This window comes from Pinus tabuliformis, chromosome 5_1 (genome assembly GCF_031772625.1).
Source record: "Pinus tabuliformis cultivar Carrire ecotype Pingquan chromosome 5_1, CPIR1, whole genome shotgun sequence".
NCBI classification, from domain to species: domain Eukaryota; kingdom Viridiplantae; phylum Streptophyta; class Pinopsida; order Pinales; family Pinaceae; genus Pinus; species Pinus tabuliformis.
The window spans coordinates 523,060,663-523,087,904 of record NC_142305.1 but is presented as its reverse complement, the minus strand read 5'-3'; the positions used below and the strand labels follow the sequence as shown (position 1 = coordinate 523,087,904).

Here is a 27,242-nt window from a genome sequence, read left to right as displayed (position 1 = left end):
CCTACAATTGACATGTGCATAGGATGAGTGGTTCACCTTCTCCTATGGCATATGAGCAGGATGAGTGGTTCACCCTCTCATGCTGATGCCCCAATTCACATCCTACCCATGGAGTCCGGGACTCATGGGAAGTACATCTCATTTGGCCAATGAGTTGGGAAAAGATGGTTAGGGACCATAGCACTATCAATGGACGCATCGTGTACTGTTGTACTCCCTGTGACTAGGATGCATGTGTTCAACAACTTGATCTGGGATCAAGGACTGATTTTTGTTAGTGGAGAGTGGTATGATCTTATGAGTCACTCTCGATCACTTCTTCTTAATTATTCTTCATGGTCCAACATAGTAGAGCAGAGCAAGGCAGTGATGACGGGGGTGGTACAGGATGACATGATGATGACAGATGGATTGGTAGGTGGAATTCTCTCTAGTTGAGAGGGAGTGTTAAAATTGGCAACTAGGGGCAAATTCCACCTTAGGACAACTCATATGATGGACATGATTATTGCAGTGCATTCCTATTTTCGAGAGGTCCAATTTTGATATAAGGATCATCTCATTCTGACAAGTAGAAGTGGAATTTTGAATTTATTCTCTCTCATGCACAAATCGTCAAGGTTGGCCTCAGTTAAATGTAGGCTCATAAGCCCAGTAGATGTGTCTCCTCACCCTCAACAAAGTGTATAAATAAGAGTGACCTTTCTCTGCATTTGGACATCACTCATCTCATCGTATATCTCTCTCTCTCCTCTCTTGATTGGTTCGTAAAACTTGGGGGCAGCTTTCTAATGTGAAAGGAGGATGAATGTTTGAGTTAGTTTGTTGGCTGAAAATTTCAGGAAACAGGATAGTGTTGACTAGCGTTGACCAAGGTGCCTTTGTCCGGCGTTGATTGCGTTTTCTTGGGCAAAATTTCAATTTTCGGAGGCCGCGCACAAAAATCGAGGTGATTGGGATAGTTTGATTGGTTTGACTTCAGCATTGACTTCAAATTTGATTGCAAAATTTACAACAATGTTTTCTCTCTCCTTTGATTGGTTTGACAGTTCACTGAGCTGCTTGGAGGACGTTTTGGAGCTGCTTTGACCACCGTTGACTTTTTGGTTAGGGTTGTAGTTGACTGTTGATTTGACATGACCGTTCTTGGCAAGTTAATTTGATATTTGTACTCTCTCTCTCTCTGTCGAACTATTGAAGAATAATAAGAAGATTTGATCAAAGGGTTCCTCACATTGGGGTTTTTTCCTTGGCATCTGCCATATCTTGTGTCTTCTTGTCTTGGCTTGTCTTCTGCACGTGTTTTTATGTTCTATCTGCATTTACTGTCAATGTGTTTAAATTAATGTGATTGCTACTGGATATAATTGGAAATTGTCATTGGGTTGATAAGGAACATTGAAGTAAATTGTGCTAAAGCATAAAACATACCATTGTTATCTAAAATTAACAGATCCTCATCATCACCCGTTACCTCTACCTCAATCCTTTATGGACATCAGTCAACACCACCCAATTTTGATGAAACTACCTAATTCAAGCTTTAAAATATGGTAGAAAAAACTTAACATGCCTAATCAATGAGTTTTGCTTGAGTGAAGGGTACATTTTTGCTAAGGTCTAGCAGAGGAGTCCAACAATCAATATCAACAACATCAAGGTACATAAAGGGTAAGGTGCCACTGATTAAATGCCAATTCCATACGCTTATACACAATAGAATGTAATGAAAATGTTGCAATGCAATCCTACCAATCCTACAATTTTGAATATTGGTAAGTCTGGTGAATTTTAAATGGGATATGAAATTCCACTTTTTCCATATAACAATAAAATCCAATGAGGTTGAAACCACTCTTAAACATCTTGAAACAATTAATGGTAATGTTAAAAATTTAAGTAAAACTCATCTTTTTACTTAAAAAATTTAAGATTATTATTAATTGCTAGCATTTTTGGTGCAAATTGACAATGAAATCTTCTTTTAAAGAAATTTTTTCAGTCTTAGACTCTTAAAGACTTCTAGAAGTTTCATTAATTGATAATTAAGCACTAATTACGTATTCAAACTGGAAATTTGGGATCCAACAATCAAATTAAATCAAGGAAAAATCAAACAACTTGTTTTTGAAAATGTATTGTATGGACATCGAAACGCGTTTCCCACAAGTGAAATGCGTTTCATACAAAAAAATTAAGGAAAAATCAAACAACTTGTTTTTGAGAATGTGTTGTACGAACATTGAAACGCGTTTCCCACAAGTGAAATGCGTTTCATGTAGAAATGCTTTTCAGTGGCATTTCAGCGCTTCAATTCGGAAATGTGACTGATATGAGGGGAGGGGCACGTTTTTTGCAACATAGAGTGCCAACTAATCAACACTAAGGTGAAAAGACTTTGGCACCTGGGGTTTCTTCTTTATGCATCACTTTGCCTGACCCACTTATGCTACCGTGAGGGTTCCCACTCTTTGTGAGAACTAAACATACCACACCCTTTAGGGGAATTGAACCCTGATAGGAGGGATATCACCACCCTCGCTTGACCAAGCAGTCAAGCCCTAGTCTTACTAACTTTAAAGTTTGGTAGAATAAGAATGGACACTAAGTTGCATGAAACGCAGAAACGTTTTGGACTTTCTGAAACGGGTACGTTTAGAAACATCACCTCCCAAAAATGGAAACGTCGGTCGAAACGTCAACGAAAACGCCATATATGTATATATATATAAATAAGTGAATAACACACTATCTTTGCAAGAAAAAAGGGAACAAGACCCATGGATGACAATTTATAAGGAAAAACAAGTCTATACTAACTCTCATAGATGATTACATGATGGTCGAGTTTCGACTGAGTTTCGGGTACGGGTACGGCCCGAAACGTCGGGTTCCTAAAAGTTTTGTGCAACATAGAATGGACACCATGCAATATAACTTTATATGTGAGTTTAAATAAAATCAGTGCTTTTTGAATTTAGGCTTCTGTGATTCATATTATAATTGTTGAGCTATCTTTCGGTGAAAATCACATGAGAAATTTTTTTTCAACGTGTTTCGAACCATCTAGTGTGGTTCATCGTCAAGACAAGATGGAGAACCGTCTCCATCTTCGGTTCTCCATCTTGTCCTGACGATGACCCACACTAGATGGTTCGAAACACGTCGACAAAAAGTTTCTCATGTGATTTTCACCGAAAGATAGCTCAACAATTAAAATCAGTGCTGTCTTGTCCACACAAGAAAGATACATACGAAGACATTCTAGTCAAGGCCAACCAATCTACTCCAAACAAAGAGGCCTATTATGGTGAACTTGAAAACTATTTTTATGCCCCTTGCCTCTCTTTTTGGAAGTCCTTTGACAAACATACCCCGAGGGAATGGATTTCCTTCTACCTAGGTGCCACTTTTGAGGGGTATCATTTTTTCCAAAATTGCTCAGGGTTTGCATTTGGCCTCATCCCTCCGAAAATCATGTCGCATGGGTGGGACAAACCATAGTAAGAACAAAACCTTGCTGGATAGCTTCTGAGATAATATATTTTGAATACAAGGTGGCATGCCATTCTATATACAACCCGATTACTTCCTTTTCCTGTGTAAATTTGTCGTAAAAAAATATTAATTGTTCATACTTTGCAATTATTTGGCTGAACATTGGGAATAATGTAAAAAATATTGTTGGAGATGGAGTTGATCTTTGGGTAATAAACATCAAAATGTAACATTTTGCACTCATAGCCAAGCTAGAACTTAAAAGATCAGTGTCTCATGCGACATGAAAGTGATGATATTCAATTTTTATTTATTATTAGGTCATTTTGTAATTCTGAGTAATCGGAAGGGGAGAATCCCTATGTTCTATTGTCGGATAAAGTATTGTTTCAATACATTTGAACGATAAAGCTTAACTCCTTCATACTTCTAATGTGTTCCATGCTAATTGTGAATCTTTAGGGCGGACAGTACCAAAAAAGGATGTTTTAGACACTGTTCACAAGTTCAATATCCAAGTGGGCAATTTGACACAGGTATTTACTATTGATATCCCAACCAACTGTTCTATGTGTAGAGCAAAGTTTTGTTCGATCACACTCTGACAGGCTTTTGTTAATTCAAAGTTTGAAATGTCTTACTTTGCTGTCATCATTATTCTTTTATGTGAAGTCTTTCATTAAAGTCATGGCTATTTTTATTCTAGTTGGAATTTATGACCATGCCATGGGCTATAAGTTCTCATTTTTATTGAGTTTCTCATCTTTGAAGGTTGTTTTGTGTTGTGGCACCACCCACCATTGCTCTAGTTAGATACACAAGCGAAATGTAGTTATATGTTCATTTCTGTATATTGCTTAACAACTTGGTTACTTTTTTCTAGCAGAAGCTTTACTAATTTGAGATATGTAAAACAAGTAGTGGTACATAACATTCCTTAAATGAGAATGAATCACAACATATTTATGTGTATATGAGCTTGCATGTATTGTACCATGGCTATTTCTTTGTATTTTTCATTTTCGTTTATTTATAGCTGGAGGTTATATTTTTGTATTCACATTGTTTATTTTTATTAATTCTTCCTTGGAAAAAAGAGGTAAACCTTTTATTAGATATAAAATGTGTATATTCTGTAGATGCATTTTTCAGCATTTTCAGAAAAGTAAACTTACAATCCCTTTGGTATTGGAAGCATCCCTTCCTACCCACCTTCACATTGTTTTCTGAAAAACATTCTTTCATATTTACAGGAAAGAATTAGGCCTTTATCATCTGTCTAGTCTATACGAGCTCTAATGTCAAAAATGTTGACAGCCAATAGCATAGCCCGTGTATAAAATCTCAGTACTAATCCATACAACAGCTATAGGCTTCCACTGTAATGTCAAAAAAGGTTGAAAGCCATTCCATATAAAAGAATATTCTAGCAAAACTGTGCATATAACAACATTATCATGGTAAAAAAAGAGAAACAACTCTGAAATGTCTTCAGGCCTAAAAGGAGTTTAACGAGATCATTGCTTGGCTGCCATTGGCAAGTCTGGCTAAAGAAATTCCTCAGGCAGGCCTAGCAAACCTGTACCATATTTAAAGGCTTCTAAAAGACTTTTTGAGCAAAACCTGCATATGAAAACCTGTGGCAAATTAGAGGACTTTTCCAGCAGAAATGTGAATGAAACTCACATTTCATTCGACAGCCACTATCAAGAAAGGTTGACTCTGTTATCTAAAACAAAGTTTAGACTTTGTTTTGAGGAGCTTTCCTCCCAAAATTTAAATAAACAAAACTGCCTATAAAGCCTGATGAAGAAACCATATTATCTTCCTTTTCATAATTCATTTCAATTTTTCCCAGATTGGATTCCATCCTGTGTGGTTGAACTTTTTTAATAGAAGGTCTTGTAGGTGATGCTTCACCATGTTGTTGATCAATTGCAAACTTTTTTATATTTTTCACACTCAAATAAACTATGTGGGAGGTGTTGAAGAATCTAGGGCAAAGTAGTGTAGTCTGATTCTTCGTTACTTGATAACAATATGTTGAGTCTTTTTACTTTTCTTGTTAGCTTATTCTTTTTCTTCTTCTTATTAGGGCATATGTGTGTACTTCATCAAACTGCTACCAAAACATAAAAACAAGAACACAAGATGTTGGCTCTCTGCTAGGGCCAAAACCTCTCTACTCTTCAGAGGAAAACCCTTTAGTGAATTTCTCTTATTGAAGCTTCTATTGATCAATGCCAAACCCTAGACCCCCGACAGAGAGATCCTCCAAGCACAAGTCAAGTTTCCACTCCCTTCTGCACCATATGTCCCGACACTTCTTCCAGCACTTAGTTTCCTGGCAGTTCATCCTCCTACTTCCGGCACTTCGTTCTTCTTTCAACTTGTTAGTAGACCTTGTTGCACTTGCTCTAGAGTACAAGCCCTCTCTTCTGCACCATATGCCCCGACACTTCTTCCAGCACTTAGTTTCCTGGCAGTTCATCCTCCTACGTCCGGCACTTCGTTCTTCTTTCAAGTTTCCTGGCAGTTCATCCTCCTACTTCCGGCACTTCGTTCTTCTTTCAACTTGTTAGTAGACCTTGTTGCACTTGCTCTAGAGTACAAGCCTTTGATGAGAACCTTTCCATATGATGATTCCTTCACCTTCTTAACCAAATGAGCTTCTTCTTCAAAGTGTAGGTGCTGACTGGATGTGACTGTCCAGCAGCCCTAAATTCTCGCACGTGTGACTGTTTTACTTGCTGTTGTAGCCTCTTCCCTTCTTCGCTTGAGTGCCCTTCCTCTTCGCTTGATTGGGAGGCCTTATAGGCCTTGTTTACTAACCAAAATAGAGAGTTAAGTCACTTGTAGTCTTCTGCTGTAGTAACCGCAGGCATACCCTTCCTTTCTCACACGTGTAGCTGTGATAACCCTAGAAGACAGTCCCTTAACCCTCGCTGTTCTTCCTCCTTTCTTCGCTGCCCTAACAGACCTTCTTTTCACGGCTTCTTTTCTTCTTGTCTCCTCTTTTTCTTGCAGATTTCAGAGCTTGAGTTGTACGTTATAATTGGAGTGGACAGCCTCTATAAATAGAGGACTGTCCCTCCATTTAAGCCGACTAGTAGGCCGACTTGACTGGTTGCTTGTAGGCTGACTTTGAGGGCTGTTTGTAGGCCAACTTGGAGGGCAAGATTGGTGGCTGATTTGTTGAGCAGACTTCTCATATTTTCCATGGTGGTGTAGCATGCTTGAAGGAGCTTCTTTGAAGGTGTCATAGGAGTAGACTTGACTTTGCTTGGAGGTTTCCCTTTGACTCTAATATATACATAGTGTAACATGCCCTTAAGGTCTTCAACTTATTCTTTTGACTATTTGACTCACCTATAGCACTTTAAAGTTTCAATGAGCAAGAAACTCATTGACATATATTATAAAAATAATATTTCTTTTTCTTGAATAAATACAAATATCAAAAGTACATTTATGAAGACCGAACCTAGTTACATTTCCTTCAACACTCCCTCTTAACTAGGGAGGTATTCATACAACATTACAAGGTGTTTGGCTATTATCAATCTTGAAGAATTCACATAAGAGAAACCGGATTTGCAATCCATCTATTATAGCATCATATTCATCAGCATTGTCATAGTGCAAGGCCTTGACTAACAACTCCATCTCTTTACGAGACCATGAGCTACAATGCTGGCGAGACCAATGATTTATAGACACCTTCATCATTGTCTCTCAAGGTACATACCCACTCGGGTGTTCACTGAGTATGACCTTCTAGGACTATTCTTATTTTGGGTTCCCAGCCCTCAAAGAATATTGGTCCTCTTGCCTACTCTTGTCTTGGATGCCCTACACATCCTTAAAGAGTATTGGATGCTAGATGAATACCCAATCCTCCCATTCTTTCTTCCTAAGTGAAGACAAGAATGTTGTGTCTAACTTGTGTCTACATTTCCATTCATGGCCTTCATCTAGACTTGCGGCTATTAGTCCTGGTCTAGTGCATGGCCCATGAAATGGAAAACACAATTGTCACTCCTTTGTAATAAGGGGTGATCCAAAAATTCCCTCTTGATCAGGGACTTGTTAGAGCTCTCCCTTAACTGGGGACTCTTTCCTTCATCAACAACTTCTTCTTCGTGGGTCCTTCAGCTACTTGATCTCCTTACTTTCTTGATGTCATGAAGTCTTTGTTCGAACTTCTTCTCGGTAGGGCACCATCCATCGATCACTTTCCTTCTTGGTTTGTCATGTCATTGGTTCGTGGAAAGTGACTATTAGATTTTTCTTGTCATCTTGGCTACTCCTTTGTCATCTTGTCCATGCTTCGGAATACTCTTCTCATGGATGCTTCATAGTACCTGCTAGGTTATATGCTTTTGACCTAGTAGGCCATCATGATTTCATCCTGATATTGCTTCAACATTGCCTTTTTGTTTGTTGGATGGCTTCTTCACCACGACAGCTCTGTAGAGTAGAATCAATTATCTGCGCCTTTATTATCTCCAAGGCCTTCATAGGTGTCAAGGGTCCTTTCTTCCTTTATCAGAGTTGTCCTTCCTTCTTTCGGGAGATATCTTTTAAGGCATTTTGTCAGATAGTGATTCTTGGTGATCATGGTGTTCTTCACATGCTTGATCTCTTTCTTCATTAGCTTCTTTTCAGATAGATAGGTCAACCATCTAATGCTTCTTGTTAGAGCATTCCTTCATTGCTTTCTTTTTGGACTTGTCAACATTTCTTCTTGCTTCTTAGTCAACAATCTTATGCTTCCTTATGTGAGCATATTCTTTTGTTGACCTTCATTGCATCGTGGTACATGTCTTCAACTGCAACATGTTCTTGGTGAAAGAGATTCTTTCATACTTGATCATGTTATAGAATTATACCCATGACTCAATAATATACAAATGATAACATGATTGAAACTTTGATGCATACATACCTCATCTTGATTCTCCTTTGATCATCCTTTGGTGTGGTCCTTCTTGGTCCATGAACCTTCTTTTGAAGATTCCATTATAGGATCTTAAAGATCCTTGCCTTGCAAATGTTTCCTTTCTTTTGATGATTTAGGTCTTCTAAGATTCTTATCATGATCAATTTTCTTTCATCATGCATGAGGTCCTATACTAGGAATGCTTCTTCTACATGAATATCTTGAGCTATATCTTCCATGCTCCTATATTCTAGAAGATATTTCTACTTATGCATTTTTGTTCTTATCATAAATGCTACATCTACATGAGTATCTAGAACTCTATGTACATCATGCTGCTAGATTCTAGAGGATGTTTTTATCCATGTGATTTTAATTTATTCCTACATGCTCCTATCCTACTCAAAACTTTGAAAGAAGTCTAGAAGTAAAGCGTTTGACCTAGTCATAGTAGAGATTCAGAGGATCTTCCTTCTTTTGCTTCTTTCCTTCTTCTTTCATCTCTTGAGTTAAGTGAGCTTCTTCTCTCTATTCTGCATAGAGACCACATTTCATTGAGAGTGGTTGCTTCCTTCTTGGCATATATGCTAGATGTGAAGTTTCCCCACTCCTCAGGTAGAGCATTGAGTACTATAATTGGCATCTCTCTGTCAGACATGACTTCCCCAAGCTCTTGAAGTTGATCTCTCATTTAAGAGATTTTCATGAAGTAGGGAGCTATTCCTTCCGTTGTTATCTTCATCTTGTATAATTCATTTCTCAGAGATATAACTTCTCCGGTTGTGGATACTGAGAATAGCTCTACTAGCTTATCATAAATTTCTTTTGATGTCTCAAACTTGGAGACATAAGGAATGAGAGAGTCTTTGATTGATTCTATCAGAATCCTTTGAGCTCTTGTCTCATCCTTGTTGTACTTGGTTAAGGCTTGAGTTTGTTCCTTAGCAGGGATAGTGATATTCCCTTTGACATGCTCTAGGAGTTCATTCTCCTTGAGTAGTAGATCAGTCCTTTTCCTCCATGCAAGAAAGTTATTGTTACCTACCAATTTATTGCTTTCCTTGCAAAAAGACATTGAAATATATTCAGAAGGGGACATGTACTTACTTGATAGATTTTGAGATGTAATGAATTTGCTTCCTCCTTAAAGGCTTGATGGCCTGTGTTCCCTGGATCTTGACGTTCTTCAAGTTGCCTTCTCCAAGTGGACTTGCTTGGTGATGAGGTTTGCTTGAAGACTTGTAGCTTGATGTAGGTCTTGCTTCAATCTACTCTTCTTTGTAGGTGCCTTTATATAAGGCTCTTCTTCTAGCTTTGTAGACCTCCTTGATGAATGTTGGATTGTAGACCCTTCTTGTCCTTGAAGTGATTGAGACTTCTAGGTTTGATGCTTCAACTTTGTAGATGCTTCCCCTTGATGAGTGTTCTTGAGTTGCCCTTTCCTTGATGTGTCACCTTACCTCTGATACCATGTTGAAGAATCTAGGGCAAAGTAGTGTAGTGTGATTCTTCGTTACTTGATAACAATTTGTGGAGTCTTTTTACTTTTCTTGTTAGCTTATTCTTCTTCTTCTTCTTATTAGTGCATATGTGTGTACTTCATCAAACTGCTACCAAAACATAAAAACAAGAACACAAGATGTTGGCTCTCTGCCAGGGCCAAAACCTCTCTACTCTTGAGAGGAAAACCCTTTAGTGAATTTCTCTTATTGAAGCTTCTATTGATCAATGCCAAACCCTAGACCCCTGACAAAGATATCCTCCAAGCACAAGTCAAGTCTCCACTCCTTTCTGCACCATATGCCCCAACACTTCTTCTGACACTTTGTTTCCTGACACTTCATCCTCCTACTTCCAGCACTTCGTTCTTCTTTCAACTTGTTAGTAGACCTTGTTGCACTTGCTCTAGAGTACAAGCCTTTGATGAGAACCTTTCCATATGATGATTCCTTCACCTTCTTAACTAAATGAGCTTCTTCTTCAAAGTGTAGGTGCTGACTGGATGTGACTATCCAGCAGCCCTAAATTCTCGCACGTGTGACTATTTGACTTGCTGTTGTAGCCTCTTCCCTTCTTCGCTTGAGTGCCCTTCCTCTTTGCTAGATTGGGAGGCCTTGTAGGCCTTGTTTACTAACCCAAAAATAGAGAGTTAAGTCACTTGTAGTTTTATGCTGTAGTAACCGTAGGCATACCCTTCCTTTCTCGCACGTGTAGTTGTGATAACCCTAGAAGATAGTCCCTTAACCCTTGCTGTTCTTCCTCTTTTCTTCGCTGCCCTAACAAAACTTCTTTTCATGACATCTTTTCTTCTTGTCTCCTCTTTTTCTTACGGATTTTAGAGCTTGACTTTTACATTATAATTGGAGTGGACAACCTCTATAAATAGAGCACTGTCCCTCCATTTAAGCCGACTAGTAGGCTGAATTGACTGGTTGCTTGTAGATCGAGTTTGAGGGCTGTTTGTAGGCCGACTTGGAGGGTAGATTGGTGGCTGATTTTGTTGAGCAGACTTCTCATATTTTCCATGGTGGTGTAGCATGCTTGAAGGAGCTTCTTTGAAGGCGTCATAGGAGTAGACTTGACTTTGCTTGGAGGTTTCCCTTTGACTCTAATATATACATAGTGTAACATGCCCTTAAGGTCTTCAACTTATTCTGTTGACTATTTGACTCACCTATAGCACTTTAAAGTTTCAATGAGCAAGAAACTCATTGACATATATTATAAAAATAATATTTCTTTTTCTTGAATAAATACAAATAACAAAGTACATTTATGAAGACCGAACCTAGTTACATTTCCTTCAACAGGAGCCTGGGTAGACTTTAGCTAGGGATCTTGATTCTTAACCCTTTCCAATTCATAATACCTTAGATCTCACACATGGATGCTATCGTCAAACTTTTGGTCACAGACTTTATAAATTGCAAAGTTGTGACAACCTTTAGAATTATTGCAGGTATATCAAAGAGTTAGGTGAAACTGTCATGCTTGCTTATTTGCTTCATAGAAACGGGCTTCCATCCATTCATACTGTCTGCCCTTGTATAAGAACAAGGATTCACAATAACGTATAGCTAGCATTCCAAATCTATAATGGCGACTTTGTTGTTCTTATACCCCCAAAGAAAAAACATACATTTCAAGGCCATGATGCCCCCCTTCCATTGAATCATATCAAGTTGATTGTACAAGGCTGACCATCAAAGGTAACCATCTATTGTGTATTTTGAGTGAGCTTTGCATGCTGGTTTGTATTTTTTGTAGTTATCATTCATATATCAGACGTAGCATTTTGTTTCAACTAATTTCTAATCTTCATCATGCTTAGTGTTTCTAGGCACTGGTCTCTTAGGCTTTGTTGGTGTAAGTGTGTGTAGATTGGTATACACTCAGTGGCATTGTAAGAGTTGGCCTCAAGTGAGAGGAGATTGCGCTGAGGTGACAATGGGTGCATCTCTTGTGTGCTTACCACTTAGGACCTTGTTCGAACCTTGCAGATGTTGCTAATCTTGGCAGTAACAAGGTCCATGGATCCACACTCTTAGCACATATGTTGAGGTCATCAGATCCTTTAGGAGGTTGTTATAACAACTAGTGAACCTATATTGCTCATTTACTTATATGATCCACTTTTTGAGGAGGTTGTTGACTTGGTATGAGGAGCGTCCTATCTTATCTTACTACACTTGGCTTCATGTCATCATCTTGGAGGAGGATTAGTGCTCCATCTTGTTGAGAACTCCCTTGACATGGTCTTATAGGCATATTTTATTGATCATGATTTCGAAGGTGAGCCTCTTGAAGAATGTTGTAAAGGAGAAAGAGACACATGGCAACTAGGATAGTCCCCTAGCCCTAATTAACGTCCTACCTTGTGTTCCCATTAATTAGGAACTTATCATTATTTTATTTGGAGTTTTTATCTAATATCTATCTTGAAGAGCCCCCCAAGGAGAATGAAGACAAGTGGCATAACAAACCATAATACTTGGTCAAAGAAGCTTTACTCAATGGAGCACCTTGCATGAGAGATTGACACATGGCATCAAAGACTTGCTCATGCATTCTTTATGCATATTTTATTACTTCGAGGAGTGCCTAGCTTAGGGGAGATTCCATGATGTTTATGTCATTGGGTGATTATCCCTTCTGTGCTACCCACTGGGTTGCTAAACGAACCATGCTGCTAATCATTGGGGCTGCTAAACGAACCATGCAAGTCGTTATCATCCAATCAGTGACCTAACCCAGTCAGTCTGGTTGTCATCCCCACCTCCTAACTACGGGGTGATAAGCCCCACCTCTATACTAGGTTTTCATCCCCACCTAGTATAGCTAAACTTTATATAAAGAGAGGCCCCCCCATTTGTTGAGCATGGTTGAGTTTGTGAGGGGATCTCTTCCAAGCCTAGTTGATTTTTTTTTAGGATGAAGAAGTCAATGGGCAAACATATGTAAGGTTATCATCATTCTCTTCTCTTTTTCGTAGATGATGAGGGTTTATACAAGGATTGTCACTGCTTTTGTTGTAGTAATAATGTCTTTTGGAAGGTACCTTGCATATGAGAAGAGATTAGAGTAGATGTTGTAAACCCTCGATAGTCCTTGTAACCTTGAATCTTGGGAAACTTTATATTGTAATTTCAGATTGGATGTTGTAGACTTTATGGGATTGTATTTGAAGGTGTGATCTTTGTTGATGTTGTTCATTCTAATAGAAACTATTCTACTGCATCCTCTTTACTTATGGTTCTATGTTATGGTGGTTCTGCCAATGTTTATGGTTGAAGACTATTCCTTGGCAGCAATTTCATGGTTGTGGTAGTGCGTGTTGTAGAAGACCTTCATTAATTACTTTAGTATAACTTGAAAAGTTGTTTTGAACTATTCATGGAACATTAGTGTATGGCTTGACCACATCTTCTCCATATTATTCAAACTCTCTTTGCCTGTAGATCTCGATTCCATCACCCATTTGATAGGCATCCCATGGGTCGACCATCCCATTTAGTTAGAAGTAAATCTTAATCCATATCTAATGGATTCCCCCTTGTGCTAGAGGAGAGCCAACATAAAGTGAGAGGAAGGGTTGCTGTGATGACAGTGGGCAACCTTCCGATGTTCCCCTAAGGTTGCACTTGTATTTTAGGGCTTTACCACTCTGAGTGCAGGTTTCAGATGTAACTTTTTATTGCCATGGTTGGGGACAATGTGTAGATCTTGTTATTCGGTAGTTTTTCTACCTTGATTTCAAGAGGGCATCTCTTTGAAAATCTTTCACTCATCTAGTGATTTCTTGAAGGAATGAAGCCTTGTTACTTGAAAGGTACTTGAAGTGATTTATTGTTAGAAGAGGTGAGGACATCCAATAACCTTGGAGGCATTGAAGATTCACTTGGTGACTAAATTAGTATTGAAATAATGTATGAAGATTATGAATTTTTGAAGTTTCATATTAGTTTGAAGATTTGAAGTAAAAATATGGCACCATCCCAAGGAAGGTGGGATGCCAAAATGTTTGGCCTTTCGGATTTCTCATGCATTTTTGGATGTCCAAGTTAGCTCTGTTATAAAAAATTGGTTTAAGCATGCTCCAAAATTTCATGGATGCCCTCATCTAAACACATAACATGTTACATCTATTATCTATTATTGAGCTTATAATAGATGGCAATGCTATCTATGAGGATGCCATGAAGAAAATGCCTGCCATTACCTTGAAAGGTTATGCATGGGAAGGGTTTAGTGATTGCAAGGGGATATCTTTATTTCCAGGTTCAATCAAAGCATATTAAAAATTTCAGGTTTTTGGTTATGAAGAAGAGCATGTTGTAGGATCACATGATCCACATGTTTTGGTTGAGATTTGTTTTAGATTGAAAGAGAAGCTTGGTGATTTGATGCTTGCATTTGAGAATCACCCTTCATTGTGTCTCCTGGTTGAATTAATAAGAAATATGATGCATGTATGTCCTTGGCTAAATATATACACAGGTGCCTTATCAAATGAGATGTGTTTATGCCAAGTACCATATCAATAAATTTCTAGGAAATTATCAGGAACCCTTTATCCCAATATCAAGCATATGTATATGTGTTCTGAAAAGAGATCATTTACCAACATGCATATTTAAATGGAAGTTTAATCCAGTGATCAAACGATGCTTAATACCATGAATCATTAAATAGAAAATGCTCAGGAAGCTAGAACATTTTGTAAATATGCTTGAATGAGATATGCAATGCAAACTCATCAATCTACAGAAATTGCTAAGCGCTATTGTTAAAGTCGGTTTTAAAATCTGATTTCAGAAGGTGAATATTAATATGGTTTAGTGTGTTATTACTATGAAATCCATGTTCTCAAACCACGAATAACGAAATTCAAAAATCAAATGTTGTATGCTTCAGGTTCAATGTGTGATGTATTTCAGAATGCGCAAATACAAGAAAATTGGACAGTGAATCGAGCAGTAAATTTGGAATTCCCGGAATATCAATTTTTATTTTTTTAATCTAATCTATAAAATAAATATAATCTAAATTTAATACTAACTAGAAAAACAAATTAATATTTAACTAAAAGAAACTTGAAAAAATTGTTAATTGCTGATTAAATTAACTAATTTAAATAAACAAAAAGAAAAATAATTTAAACCTATGATTATATGAAGGAACTAATTCTAAATTTCTAATATCTAAAGAAACCATATAAAGTATCTAAAAGAATTAAAATAACCTTAGGAGAGATCTAAATGATTGTGGAATAAAGCTAAGATTTTTTTGTTTGTTTAAATCTAATTCTAAACTAAAATAAAAAGGAAAATGTAAAATTAAAAAAAATCTAACGTTTCCTAAATCCTTAAAAAAATGATTTACTTAACGAGATAGATAAACTTAATTTAAATCTAAAATTAAATCCTATTTTTACCTAAATAACCAAGAATAAAACAAACTTCATAAATTTTAAGGTAAAGGAAAATGTATTTTGCGTATCTGATTTCAGAGATATTTGATGAAGAGCTCTCGTCGAGACTGCCATTCTTACTTTCATGATTCGCTTCCTTAGAATAATGTTGCTGCAAATTTCTTTCACCCAAACATATAGAAGAGAAATTGACAACCTGAAATAACATAGAAAAAACTACCTCTCAAGGGGGTTAAATCCGAACTAGTAATTTTAACCAGATCAAGTTATGACGTTTGCATAAATAGAACCTAAATATCGAGATTTTTTTTTGTAATATTCCTCTAAGTATTTAAACTTATCCTATCTAAGAAACAGGCATTAAAAAAGAAAAAAATTACCCTTCAGTGCCTTCGTGACAACCAAACCGCTTGAAAGAAAGATTCTTGCAATATCTTGATATAAGGAAAAACTAAGAAGGAAAAAAGCAAAAGAAATTATCGGATCAATGGCAAACAATTTTATTATCTTCTCCAAATCTGTCGAATGAGGTAGAGTGCCTTCCTTTTATAGAACAAGGCCTCTAATCCATTAGTTACAATTCCATGTGCTCCCAAATTCCATGGGAGAATACAAGTGGTTTCCCAACTAATGTTTGTCCACTTTGATGTGGTCAAAAATAAAATATTAAAAACTTGATAAAATATTTTACCCTTTTCTAGAAGATCAATTTAAATAATGAAGTTGTCAACGCACTTTGAAACTTATAGAAATCTAATATTTGAAGCTAGTTGCGTTCATTTGACCAACTAGTCAATTTTACATCAAATATTTTTCCCAATGTGAACATGGATAAGGAAATTTTTGTCATGTATGCTTTAACAAAACTTTGTATATTAGAAATAATTCTCCAAATAATGTTGATGTAGACCATTGAAGATGACGAAACACCATGTAGTTATTTGTGTTGGTTGATAAGATCGAAAATGCCTAATTCCAAACCTTTAATAACACGTCCAACTTCAACTAATACTTAGACATTAACATAGATAAGATAAGATAAATTAACACAAACAACTTAGTCAATGTTACCAATTTACTCAAAAACTAACGAAGGGGACAACCTTATCCCATTACACGTCTTTAGGCTAAAACTTAAGGTATTTCCGAGTAGTCTAAGTTTTTTTTTTCTCGTTAAAACTATACTATTCTATTATATACAGGAACAGGAAAAACAGTTACAATCACAGAGTCATTTTGCCAAAGGCCAACAGTGGCACTTTGGAATGAGAGTTAACAGATAGAGCAGCCCACGCAGGGGCACCGCGACTGAGCAAAACAGCCCACGCAGGGGCTTTAAACCACATAAGTGCAGCCAGATCATATTTAACATCCCGCGCAGGGGCTCTGGGCAAAAAGTATTCATCCCACGCAGGGGCAACAAAAAAACCTTCAGCAAGATCCCTTTCGGACCAAACAAACATAGCAAGAACATACAGTAAGCCAACATAACAAACACAGAAAATCAAAGTAGGACCTGAGCAGCGCCTGAGAGAGTGATGCTGTGCGGATGGACGGCTAATCGTCCTGCTTCTCCTCGACGATCCTGCACCAGCCATATTTTTCCATTTCCTCTGCAGTAGGAAAAGAATCCATGTCGTTCTTGTCCCCCGAGGGTGATAACGCTGCCTGAGTTTGTGGTAGGTTGGAGGCATGCTCTGGAGCAGCTGCCGGCGTCTCCTCGACATCCTTTGAGCTCCCGCCCGGGTACGTCCCCTTGCTGAGATGTTCCTCGCCATCATCCTGAGGTTCTTCAAGGAAGAGGACCGAGACGTGGGCATTGATACGGGATTTTTTTGGGAGCTGCTGAAGGAAAAAATGGCAGTACCGAAAGCAGGCAGAGGTGTCGAGTCAGAATCTGGGCTTCTGGTATCCATGAATTGGCTTGCTTGGAGGGGGTTGGCCTCAGCAATTCGATGGCAAAGGCATCGACAGCAGTGGGATTGGGGATTTTCAGTTGAAGGACGAGAAGACCCACCCCGGCCAGAGCCTCGACGGCTGAGCAGGCGCTGTCGAGGCCTGACCATCTTTGCAACAAAATTAGGGGGATAGAACAAAGTGGAGTAGGAGGAATTGAAACGCCACCCGACCAGCCTTTCAAACTTGAAACAACGCTCAACTGACAGAGGGATGGCCAGAGCTATCGCCCTGAAAACCATAGACAAGGCAAGAGCCTGAACTTCAAACACCAAATGCGGAGCGTGAACCAGCACATGACAATCCAACCCATCACCTTTCTTAAACTCTTCATCGCCTTCTCGAGTCCTGTATGCCATAACTGCTCACTGCAGTCGCACCAAAACCCCGGACAGAGCATTGAATTGCCGTCCATGATAACCCATACATATATTCCTTGGCGGCGATCTCGCATTGAATGCCTGCCTTAAGCTTGAGGCAGCACATGGCATTCATGTGGCTCCTCACCTCCAGCCGTCGTGTCACCCGCATCCGGGGGAGTAGTCTAAGTTAAAGTAGGTGGATGATGTTATTATTTTTCATGAAAGGGGATAAAATGGCAACACTTGCATTAACTTCCAAAGTCATAGATAATGCTAATGGTGTAGTTTTGGTGCAACTAGCCGATTAAATTGTGGCTAGGAGTCTTCTTTTATTTGCAAAGCCTTGTGAGAGGGAGTTTTACTACTTTGACCTACACACACTACCCCTTCAATTTTTCTTTGATTTAGCTTTTTTCTAAGTCCCTTTTCTTTAGATAAGCGTCCTGCTCTTATGTCTTTTGAAGTTGGGAGGGGGATGATTAAGTAGTTTCTTTTCTTAAATTTATTTTGCTCTTCACCTCTTTAGCCTTTTATTTGCTTTGATTTGGTTTTTTGGGGCTTTCATTTTCTTTTTATCTTTCTTAACGATCATTTTTTGGATGATCTTTGGCAAGTCAATCATAGGTTAAGGAATCTATGTTTATTTTATGGATGGGATGGAAAGTGAAAAAGTATATAACAAAAAATGTTAAGTATGGAGAGAATATGTCCATGCTATTGGCCTTGATTTCCTAGCAGTACCTAGTGGTCTGGCTTAAGACAAACTCATCCAAAATCAATTATGGCTTGAATGGTTAGAAATAGTAACAAGGTAACATCTTTACTAAGTGATAAAATATCCATCTAATGCTAACATCTGTACAACAAGTTAAAACTTTAGCATAATTTCTAGATGAGAAAATTAAGCAATGAAACGTTACGAACCAATAATTGAAGTAGCATGAGATATAATCTAACACATTTGAGACCAAGGGTATGGGAGGTGATACACTACTATATGTGAATGGCTGATGAGCACAAGAATGTAACTGATGAATGGAGAATAGTAGGTCCAGATTGATAAGTAAATCTCGTCCAAGCAACATAAATCACACCCAACTTAGTGTATCTCTATAAGGGTTGCCTGAAGGGCAATAGGTGGGTAACAAGGCCTAGAGATTATGTTCTTGATGAGGTTTTAGCAAGAGTGGATCAAGTTGTGTATAGGGATATTGGGTTTTCTTGATAATACGACTTTATAGGAAAAATCACTTCAAGATAAAGGGGAGGAGAAACTAGTGCCTTAATATTATGTGCCTCATAAGGTTTTAGCGAGAGTGGAATAAGTTGTGTATATGTTGTCATTGCTAGCGAGGTCATTAGTGCAGAAGGCCTTTCATGTTTCATGCTAGAAGGTGGATGGACAGAAGGTGAAATTTCAAACTCATTGTCTCCCCTTGATGAGGAAGGACATGTTATGATAATTTTAGAGCACATTTAACCACTTGAGAGAAGAAGCTAAGGACCAAGGTACTGCTGAAATAGTTCATTTAGTCAAAGGATTTATGATTGAAGGATGCAATGTGGGAAGGCCTAGAAAAATTGCATCACCCAACACTCAATTTTGGGGCAAAGCAATTGATCCAGGTGGATATTGGTGGCCACCTGCCAATTCCACTTGGACCCCCACCATTGCTTCTTTCAGTTTTTCAGTTCCTTAATTGTAGCACAGTTTATTATTTTTAGCAGTTTTTCGGGTCCTAAACTTTCGGAGCCGTTTTGAGGCCCTAAACGACGTTTTTTTGGAAATCTACCACCAGTGATTTTTTGTATAAAATCGTCTTTTCCATCGTAGTCCTCGGAGAGATCTTTCAACGGAGTATCATGCGCGTCAAACAGAGATAATATGACCAAGTCGCGACCCTAGGGAGTTGGCTGTCCAACTAACCCCAACAGGGCCCATAAACTCTTGGTGTTACATCTCCTCGGGTTAGGGTTTTGGTTGTTTAGGGTTTGCTCTTATTGTTCAATAATAAAAAGGCCCTTGAACCTCATTGTAACGCAGTTCATAGGCATGTAGTCGCCACATCTCTTCTCAGAGATAAGCTACCATCGCCCAAGCTACTTTATTTCCATTTCTGTTTGTAAGCATATTTCAGTATTCTCCATTAATGAAATGAAGTATTATTTCCGCTGTATCTCTGTATTTGTGTTTATTTCTGTACTTTATTGCATTCCTGTTTAAGTCCGGATCAACAGTTGAAGGAGGGACAATTATCATGCTCAAGATAATCAATTTCAGCACTAGTTATTGTTATATTATCGTTTATTGGGACAAATTTTTTGTGGGTCATAGGAATATTTAAGTCTTTTATTAGCTGTTATGAATATAATTTAAATAAGAATAATATGAATACAAGTGTTTCGAAGATTATTGTGAAGTATGAACTTTGCTTGTTACATTGATACTGTTATCCACCATTTTGTGGGTGATATCCCTAGGAGGTTTTTTTTTTTCTCCAAGATGGTCCTCAACCGACAACCAACAACCCCTTGTAGCCACCAACTAGCTCATTGTGCCATTTCTCTGCCACCTGAGCTAGCCATGTGGTCCCTCGCCCATCTGCCATGATCGTATGTTTGAAGGTGGGCCTCCCAAACGTAAAGGTATGCCTTATCATTTGTTAATTGAGTATTGTAGTTTGTTTATCATGGACACTCCTGGGCATCGATTAATGGGGGGATTCAGCGGAAAGAATGGGCGAGGTCTGTGCTCTTGTACCCTACACCCCTTTTGGATATTAACCTTGGATTCTAGTCCCGTGTGATCTTTTTTACTGACCATTTGGCTTTAGGGATGGTATTTCACGGGAAGCCTTGATTTTGGTTGCGTGGTCCTGCTCCCTTATCCGTTTATATTACCCTCTTTCCGCTCATTATTACCCCACTCATCATTTCTCCCACTTGGGTCCACATTTCTCCCCTGGGTTAGGCCTGGAATGATGCCCGAAGGTTGATGTAGCTAAAAAGAAAGATAAAAGCATATTTGGCCACATTCAATAGGAAGATGTACCACAAAATGCAAAATATGGCCTGGACAAACACATTTAGCACGTGCGCAAAAGCCAATACATGAGTTCTACCCCATCATCATGTCCATCACCCTAGTTCCCACAGGTTTATGAGCCTCCATCATTACTTAGGAACCCATGATTGTCCCAACCCTTGGTGGGCAATGAACCACCCTATCTTTAAAAGGGCTTATTCACTACTATATCTTATGCAACATGATCGTACCCCTTGAGCCTTGAGCAGTTAATCAAAGAAAATCATAAAAAGGCAAAAGGCATATAAAGAAGGGCGGAAAAATCAAGGCCGGGGCACCTCATGTACCACGATTGCTCCCTCCTATACATTATAAACCCAAGTGTGGGCTTCCCTCTTATTAGCTACCCTTGTACCCCAACATGTGACCCATAGCTGCCCCTTCTCATCCCCCACTTCATTCACTTATTTGTTACATGCCACTACCTTTTGAAGGATGTACCTTGAACATATTATCCACTAGGTCAGGCTTGGAATGATGCCGAAGGTTGATGCAGTTAAAAAGAAAGATAGAAACATATTTGGTCACATTCAACAGGAAAATGTACCACAAAATACAAAAGATGGCTTGGACAAACACATTTAGCACATGGGCAAAAGCCAATACATTAGCTCTACCCCATCATCATGGCCATCACCCTGGTTCCCACAGGTTCTATGAGCTTCCATCATCACATGATTGTTCCAACCCTTGGTGGGCAATGAACCGCCCTACCTTTAAAAGGGGGTATTCACTGCTATATCTTATGCAACATGCTCATACCCCTTGAGCCCCGAGCAATTAATCAAAGAAAATCATAAAAAGGCAAAAGGCATATAAAGAAGGGTGGAAAAATCAGGGATGGGGCACCTCATGTACCATGATTGCTCCCTCCTATACATTATAAACCCAAGTGTGGGCTTCCCTCTTATTAGCTACCCTTGTACCCCAACATGTGACTCAGGGTTGCCCCTTCTCATCCCCCACTTCATTCATTTATTTGTCGCAGGCCACCACCTTTTGTAGGATGTACCTTGAACATATTATCCCCTTTAGAAGTAGAAACCACCTAACAGGATACCTGGTTTAACCCCATTTAGAGTTTAGGAGACATTGGCATGTCCCAAAGCCCATTATGGAAGGGCAGGCCATTATGAAGTCCCCACCTGTGGTCCATGGTTGGTATGCTCATTTACTAGAAGGCTAGGGGACGCCTTGGATCTTATGTAGGATTGCAGATGGTCTCCATCTTGGGTTTGGTCTCCCTATACGAGGTCCTTATCCTTCAGAGGGCTACATTAGCACATGTAGGGTGTGTGTTGAGAGCCATGGGCCTCCAGAGCAGTAGACAACACTCCATGGATCCCTGAGGATGATCAGAGATGCTCGAGATACTACCATTGGACAAGGATGATGCACTTGGTTCACCTTTGCCCAGCGAGCCCCACAGATGTACCATGCACTTGGCAGCTGACCCAAGACTTGTAGGATGATGTGGCATCCCCTACACCATCATTAGAGCCCTTGCAGACGATCTACAAGCATCCTCGACTCATTTGGAGACCCATGAGGTTATTGTTGTGCCCCCACACCCATTGGGAGCACCACAAGTTTATTGTTTGGAGAACAAGGGGCCAACCCCTTGTCCATCACTTTTGAGGGTCCTACTCTTCATTATGGCAGCCGTGGACCTCATTAGGCCTCTTAGAGGGCCCTACGACATACATAGGTTATTATTTGACCTCTTAAGACGCTTATTCTTTCATTTGTAAACTAGTTTGGTGGGCTTGTCACCAAAAGTTACATTATTAACACATTATTTTATTTTTGGGGCTTATGTAGGCCAAGGAGACTAATTCGAACTCCTCATTAGTGTATAAATACAAGTGAGATGAGTTCATTTGCTCATCATCACTTTGGATTGGATCTTTTCTCTCTCGAGATTTTTCACACTTTTTCTAGAGGATGAATTAGAGCTTTATGGATGAATTTTGATGTGTGGATATTGGTCTATATTCTCTTGGAGCTTCTCCCTTGTCAATTGTGAATGGTTCTAATGCTATTCTTGTTTTACTTTGTCATATACATTGGACTGTGATTTTCGCTGTTTTAGGGCTAATGTCTGCATGCATTCCCTGCTTAAAATTGTGGAATTTGTCTCTATTATAGCATCTCTCAATGTATGGGCCATGTAATATGAATGAAATATCCTAGGGGTAATTCTATCAAAGAAATTGACCTCCATAAGTCGTTCCCTTTGTGCATCGAAGTATAAAAGTTGAAATATTGCTTCTTCTTGATCTAGAAGGCTAGCGAAGTGGTCTTGAGACCTCCTTGACTGGGAACCAAGAAGTCCTACTCATATTCATCATAGACTCCATTCTCCCAATGACTAAGGCACTGATCTACCAACAGGTGGTCACAAAAATTCACATTCCTTTACCTCCTTCCAAGTCTAGCCAAGTTGGGGTACCTAGGGAATCAATTTCTCGACAAGCTAGCCCTCCAAAAAGTTTGATCTCCTAGGATCTCCTGCGCTAGTGTTTCTTCAAGCTCTCCCTCAATTTTGAAGCCATTTTGACGATGGAGTTGGTAGAAAAGTGTTAATTTTAGGCAATAATGGTATGTTCTATGCTTTAAGCAATTTTACTTCAATTTCTTTATTAGCCCAATATCAGTATTCAGATTAGCAATCACATTTTTATGATAGTAAAATGCAGATAGAACATATTGCATAATCATAAATAGTAGAAGACAAGCCAAGACAAAAGGACACAAGATGTGGCAACAGCCAGGGACAAACCCCAATGTGGGGAAACCCTTGATCAAATCTTCGTTTCGTCTTCAATAGTTCAGCAGAGAGAGATAGTACAATTTACAAATCTGATAATTTATAACAGCAGCAAAAGAACCCTAACCAAAAAAGTCAACGCTGGTCAATAGGGAAGATTTGACCCTCAGCAAATCGGTCAACTTTGGCCTCCAAACATCAAGATGAATCAGCCCTCAAAACAACCCAGTCAAAGTTTGGTCAAATAGCCCACCCGCAGTCAGCCCTCGCTGCAGTCAACGTTGGTCAAACTGTCCAAAAATTCGGTCTCCTAAAATTTCGACCTCCTGAAATTTCGCTCTCTTAAAATTTCAACCTCCTGAAATTTCGTTCTCCTGAAATTTCGTTCTCTTGAAACTTCGGACGTGTGGAGAGAGAGAGGCCCAGAAATCCGTACCCAATCAATGAGGAGAGAGAGAGAGAGAGAAGTGTGAAGATGGGTGTGTCCAAATGAGGCTAAGTCACCTTCTATTTATATGCAACGTTGAGGATGAATAGACGTGACTGTTGGGCTTCTGACCCTACATAAGTTTGCTAGCCGACCTTGACAGTTTGTCCATAATCAAAATAAATTCATAACTTCATTTATACATGTCGGAATCAGATGATCTTTAGATCAATCCTACACCTCTCGGAGAGAGGAATCCAAGAAAAATATCAACTGTCATAAATAAGATGACCCATGTGGAGTTTGGCCCTAGTTGCCAATTTTAACACTCCCTCTCAACTAGGGAGAACTCCATCTGCCAATCTGTACTATCTCTGCCATCAATGCACTGCTCTGCTCTGTTGAACTATGAAGAAGAAGAAGTGATCGAGAATGTATCATACCATTCTCTACTGACCTGAAGTCAGTCCCAATCAAAGGAGAGTGTGTCATACCACTCTTACTGACCTGAAGTCAGTTCCAATCAAAAGAGAGTGTCTCATACCACTCTTATTGACCCGAAGTTAGTTCCAATTGATCCTAGATCAATATTGGTCATCCTAAGATAGGGAGTACGGTAGTACACGATGCGTCCATTGGTAGTACTATGGTCCCTATCCTCATTTCCCTACTCATTGGTTAGATGAGAGGTACTTCTCATGAGTCCCAGACTGCATGGGTAGGATGTTTTAGCAGGAGAAGGATGAACCACTCATCCTGCCTACATGTCGCCAAGGGGTATCACAGGGGATGGCTGAACCACTCACCCTGTACATAGCAAACCACTAGGGGAAGGCTGAACCACTCACCCTGTGGTTGCTCACCGCTCCAAGAAGTACCCAAAGCCCCCCGGAGCTCCCAGAGCTCAATGTCCATCTCATATAGGACCCTCATAAGAGGGTCTCTCCACGACTCCAAGTCGTTCTCGGAAGGCCAAGAATTTGACCTTCCTGAGGGGCTTTGTCAGAATATCAGCGATTTGCTCATCAGTTCCAATGTGATGGAGCCTTATTGTTCCTCGTTGTACCATATCCTGGATAAAGTGGTACCTGATATCTATATGCTTGGAGCGATCATGAAAACACAAGTGATAATTGGATCCCACTCTGGTTGTCGCAAAGGATCACAGTGGTATCCAGCACATGTCCAAACAACTCACTGAAGAGCTTCCTCAACCAGACAACTTCACAGGAGGCCATACTAGCAGCTATGTATTCGGCTTCGGCGGTGCTCAAGACAACTGATTTCTGCTTCCTGCTCATCCAGGATATCGAAGCAGAACCCAAAAAAAAACAAACCCAAAAAAAAACAACAACTAGAAGTGCTCTTGCGATCCACCACACTGCCAACCCAATCAACATCAGAATAACCATGTAGCCTCACATCTTCGGCAGTGTATCTCAGTCCATGAGTGATTATGTCTCGAAGATATCTCAGAAGATTCTTGGCACCAATCCAATGTATATGATGAGGCTCAACCATATATTGGCTCAATGTGTTAACTGCAAAACTTATGTCCGGACGGGAGTTCACCAAGAACATCAGTGCCCCTATGAGCTGACGATACTTAGAAGCATTTCCCAATTCAGGTTCAGCAGCATTACCACATAACTTCTTAAAGTTAAGTTCCATCGGAGTAGTCACAGGCTCAGTGTTGCACGAAGCGCCCCCCCCGGATCGAAGCTCCGAAGCGCGCCCCGTACGGAAGCGCCTAGGAAGCGCGCTTCGGAATTATGGAAGCGGCGCTTCGGCAATTTAAAACGCTTCCTGGAATTTCCGAAGCGCCGGCCGGAAGCGTCGCTTCCATGGCTCTGAAGCGCGCTTCGTATGGCGCTTCGGGCCGCCGAAGCGCGGCGATTCGGAGCAGGAAGCGTGCGCTTCACGCACGCTTCGGCCAAAGGGGGCGCCGCAAGGGAAAAAAGACGCATTTTTTTTAATTTTTTTTTTAAAGTTATGTTAACTCAACATTAAGGGGGTGGGTTAGGGTGAGGTTAGAGTGAGGTTAAGGTGATGAATGAAAAGAATAAAGCCCCCATTCATTCCTCATTTTCTCACTTTGAGTTTATGAGAGTTGGAGAAGAGAAGAGAGGAGAGGAGAAGAGAAGAAAGGAAAGGAGAGGAGAAGAGAGGAGAGCTTGGAGGAGTGAAGAAGGAGGAGCTAGGAGGAGGAGGAGGAGCTTGGAGCAAGAGCTTGGAGGACTTCATCTACAAGAGCTAAAGAGGTAAGTTCAAACCCCAAACTCCCTTGTTTTTTTGACAATTTTTTTGTATTTTTCTCCTCCCTCTCCTACTCTTTCCCATTGTTTCTACTTGCTCCTTTATTTACAGGTTGCCGTTGTCCACCACCTATATCCATATTCCAAGATGGTGTTCTTTTGGCTTCTATGTATCATTCCACTCTTGGTTTTAATGATGGCAAAGGTGAGGAATAGAAGGGAAGAAACAGAAGAGGACATTGGTGATGGTCCTAATAGGAGTGACCCAATGTATGATGAGGAGGAAGGGTTTGAAGAGGAAGGGGATGAACTTGAAGGGGACACTGAAACACAAGATGGGAAAGCTACATCAACACCCTTGTGGAACTATGTGACCAAACTTGATGGGGGAAAGGGTGGTGGATCTTACAAATTTGTGTGCCCTCATGGTTGTCATGGAGGAAAACCATATTGTGGTTCATATACCCGTCTGAGGAGGCATCTTTGTGGGGTGCTGGACAGTGATGAAAAAAAGGGTTCTGTGGGGGTACAAATTTTGTCCAAACATTTTAACTGAAGAAAGAAGAAAATACATCCAAATAGAGATGGCTGTGTTAGTGTCAGTCTTTACAGCCTTCCTCCAGTGATCAAATGTGCTCTTACATAGTGATTTTGAAGTGTCAAGGTCAAATTTTGTCATTTCAGTGAGTCTTCAAGCAAAATTTGGTCACTAGGCATTAGGTCTAGGGTTTGCCTAAATGTCAGTCCATGTCACTATTCAGCTGAGTCTATCATCATTCATATGGTTGTCATTATCATATCAGTGTCTAATGAGTCATTTTACACCTGGTCCATGCTTCAGTTGCCACCCAGGCAAGGTCATTTCCCTCTCCTAGGGTTTTGAAGCCAATTTCTCTTGGATGGTCAAATCACCGGCAAAACTTGTTTCCTGATGTTCATACACCTTCCCCTATCCTTAAAGTACCTTATCAAACACTTCCCATCCCTTAGATCCGCCAAATTGCTCATTTTTCCAC

The 27,242-nt window shown here is 39.6% G+C and overlaps 1 protein-coding gene across 1 annotated transcript in view; it reads left to right on the top strand.

Moving 5' to 3' along the window:
- LOC149165802 (structural maintenance of chromosomes protein 5-like) overlaps positions 1-27,242 on the top strand; it is a 187,974-nt gene that overhangs the window by 30,781 nt on the left and 129,951 nt on the right. Inside the window, exon 4 of the mRNA XM_089429941.1 lies at positions 3,961-4,034. Coding sequence (XP_089286067.1) covers positions 3,961-4,034 — 74 coding nt within the window. The remainder of the gene's footprint in view (positions 1-3,960; positions 4,035-27,242) is intronic.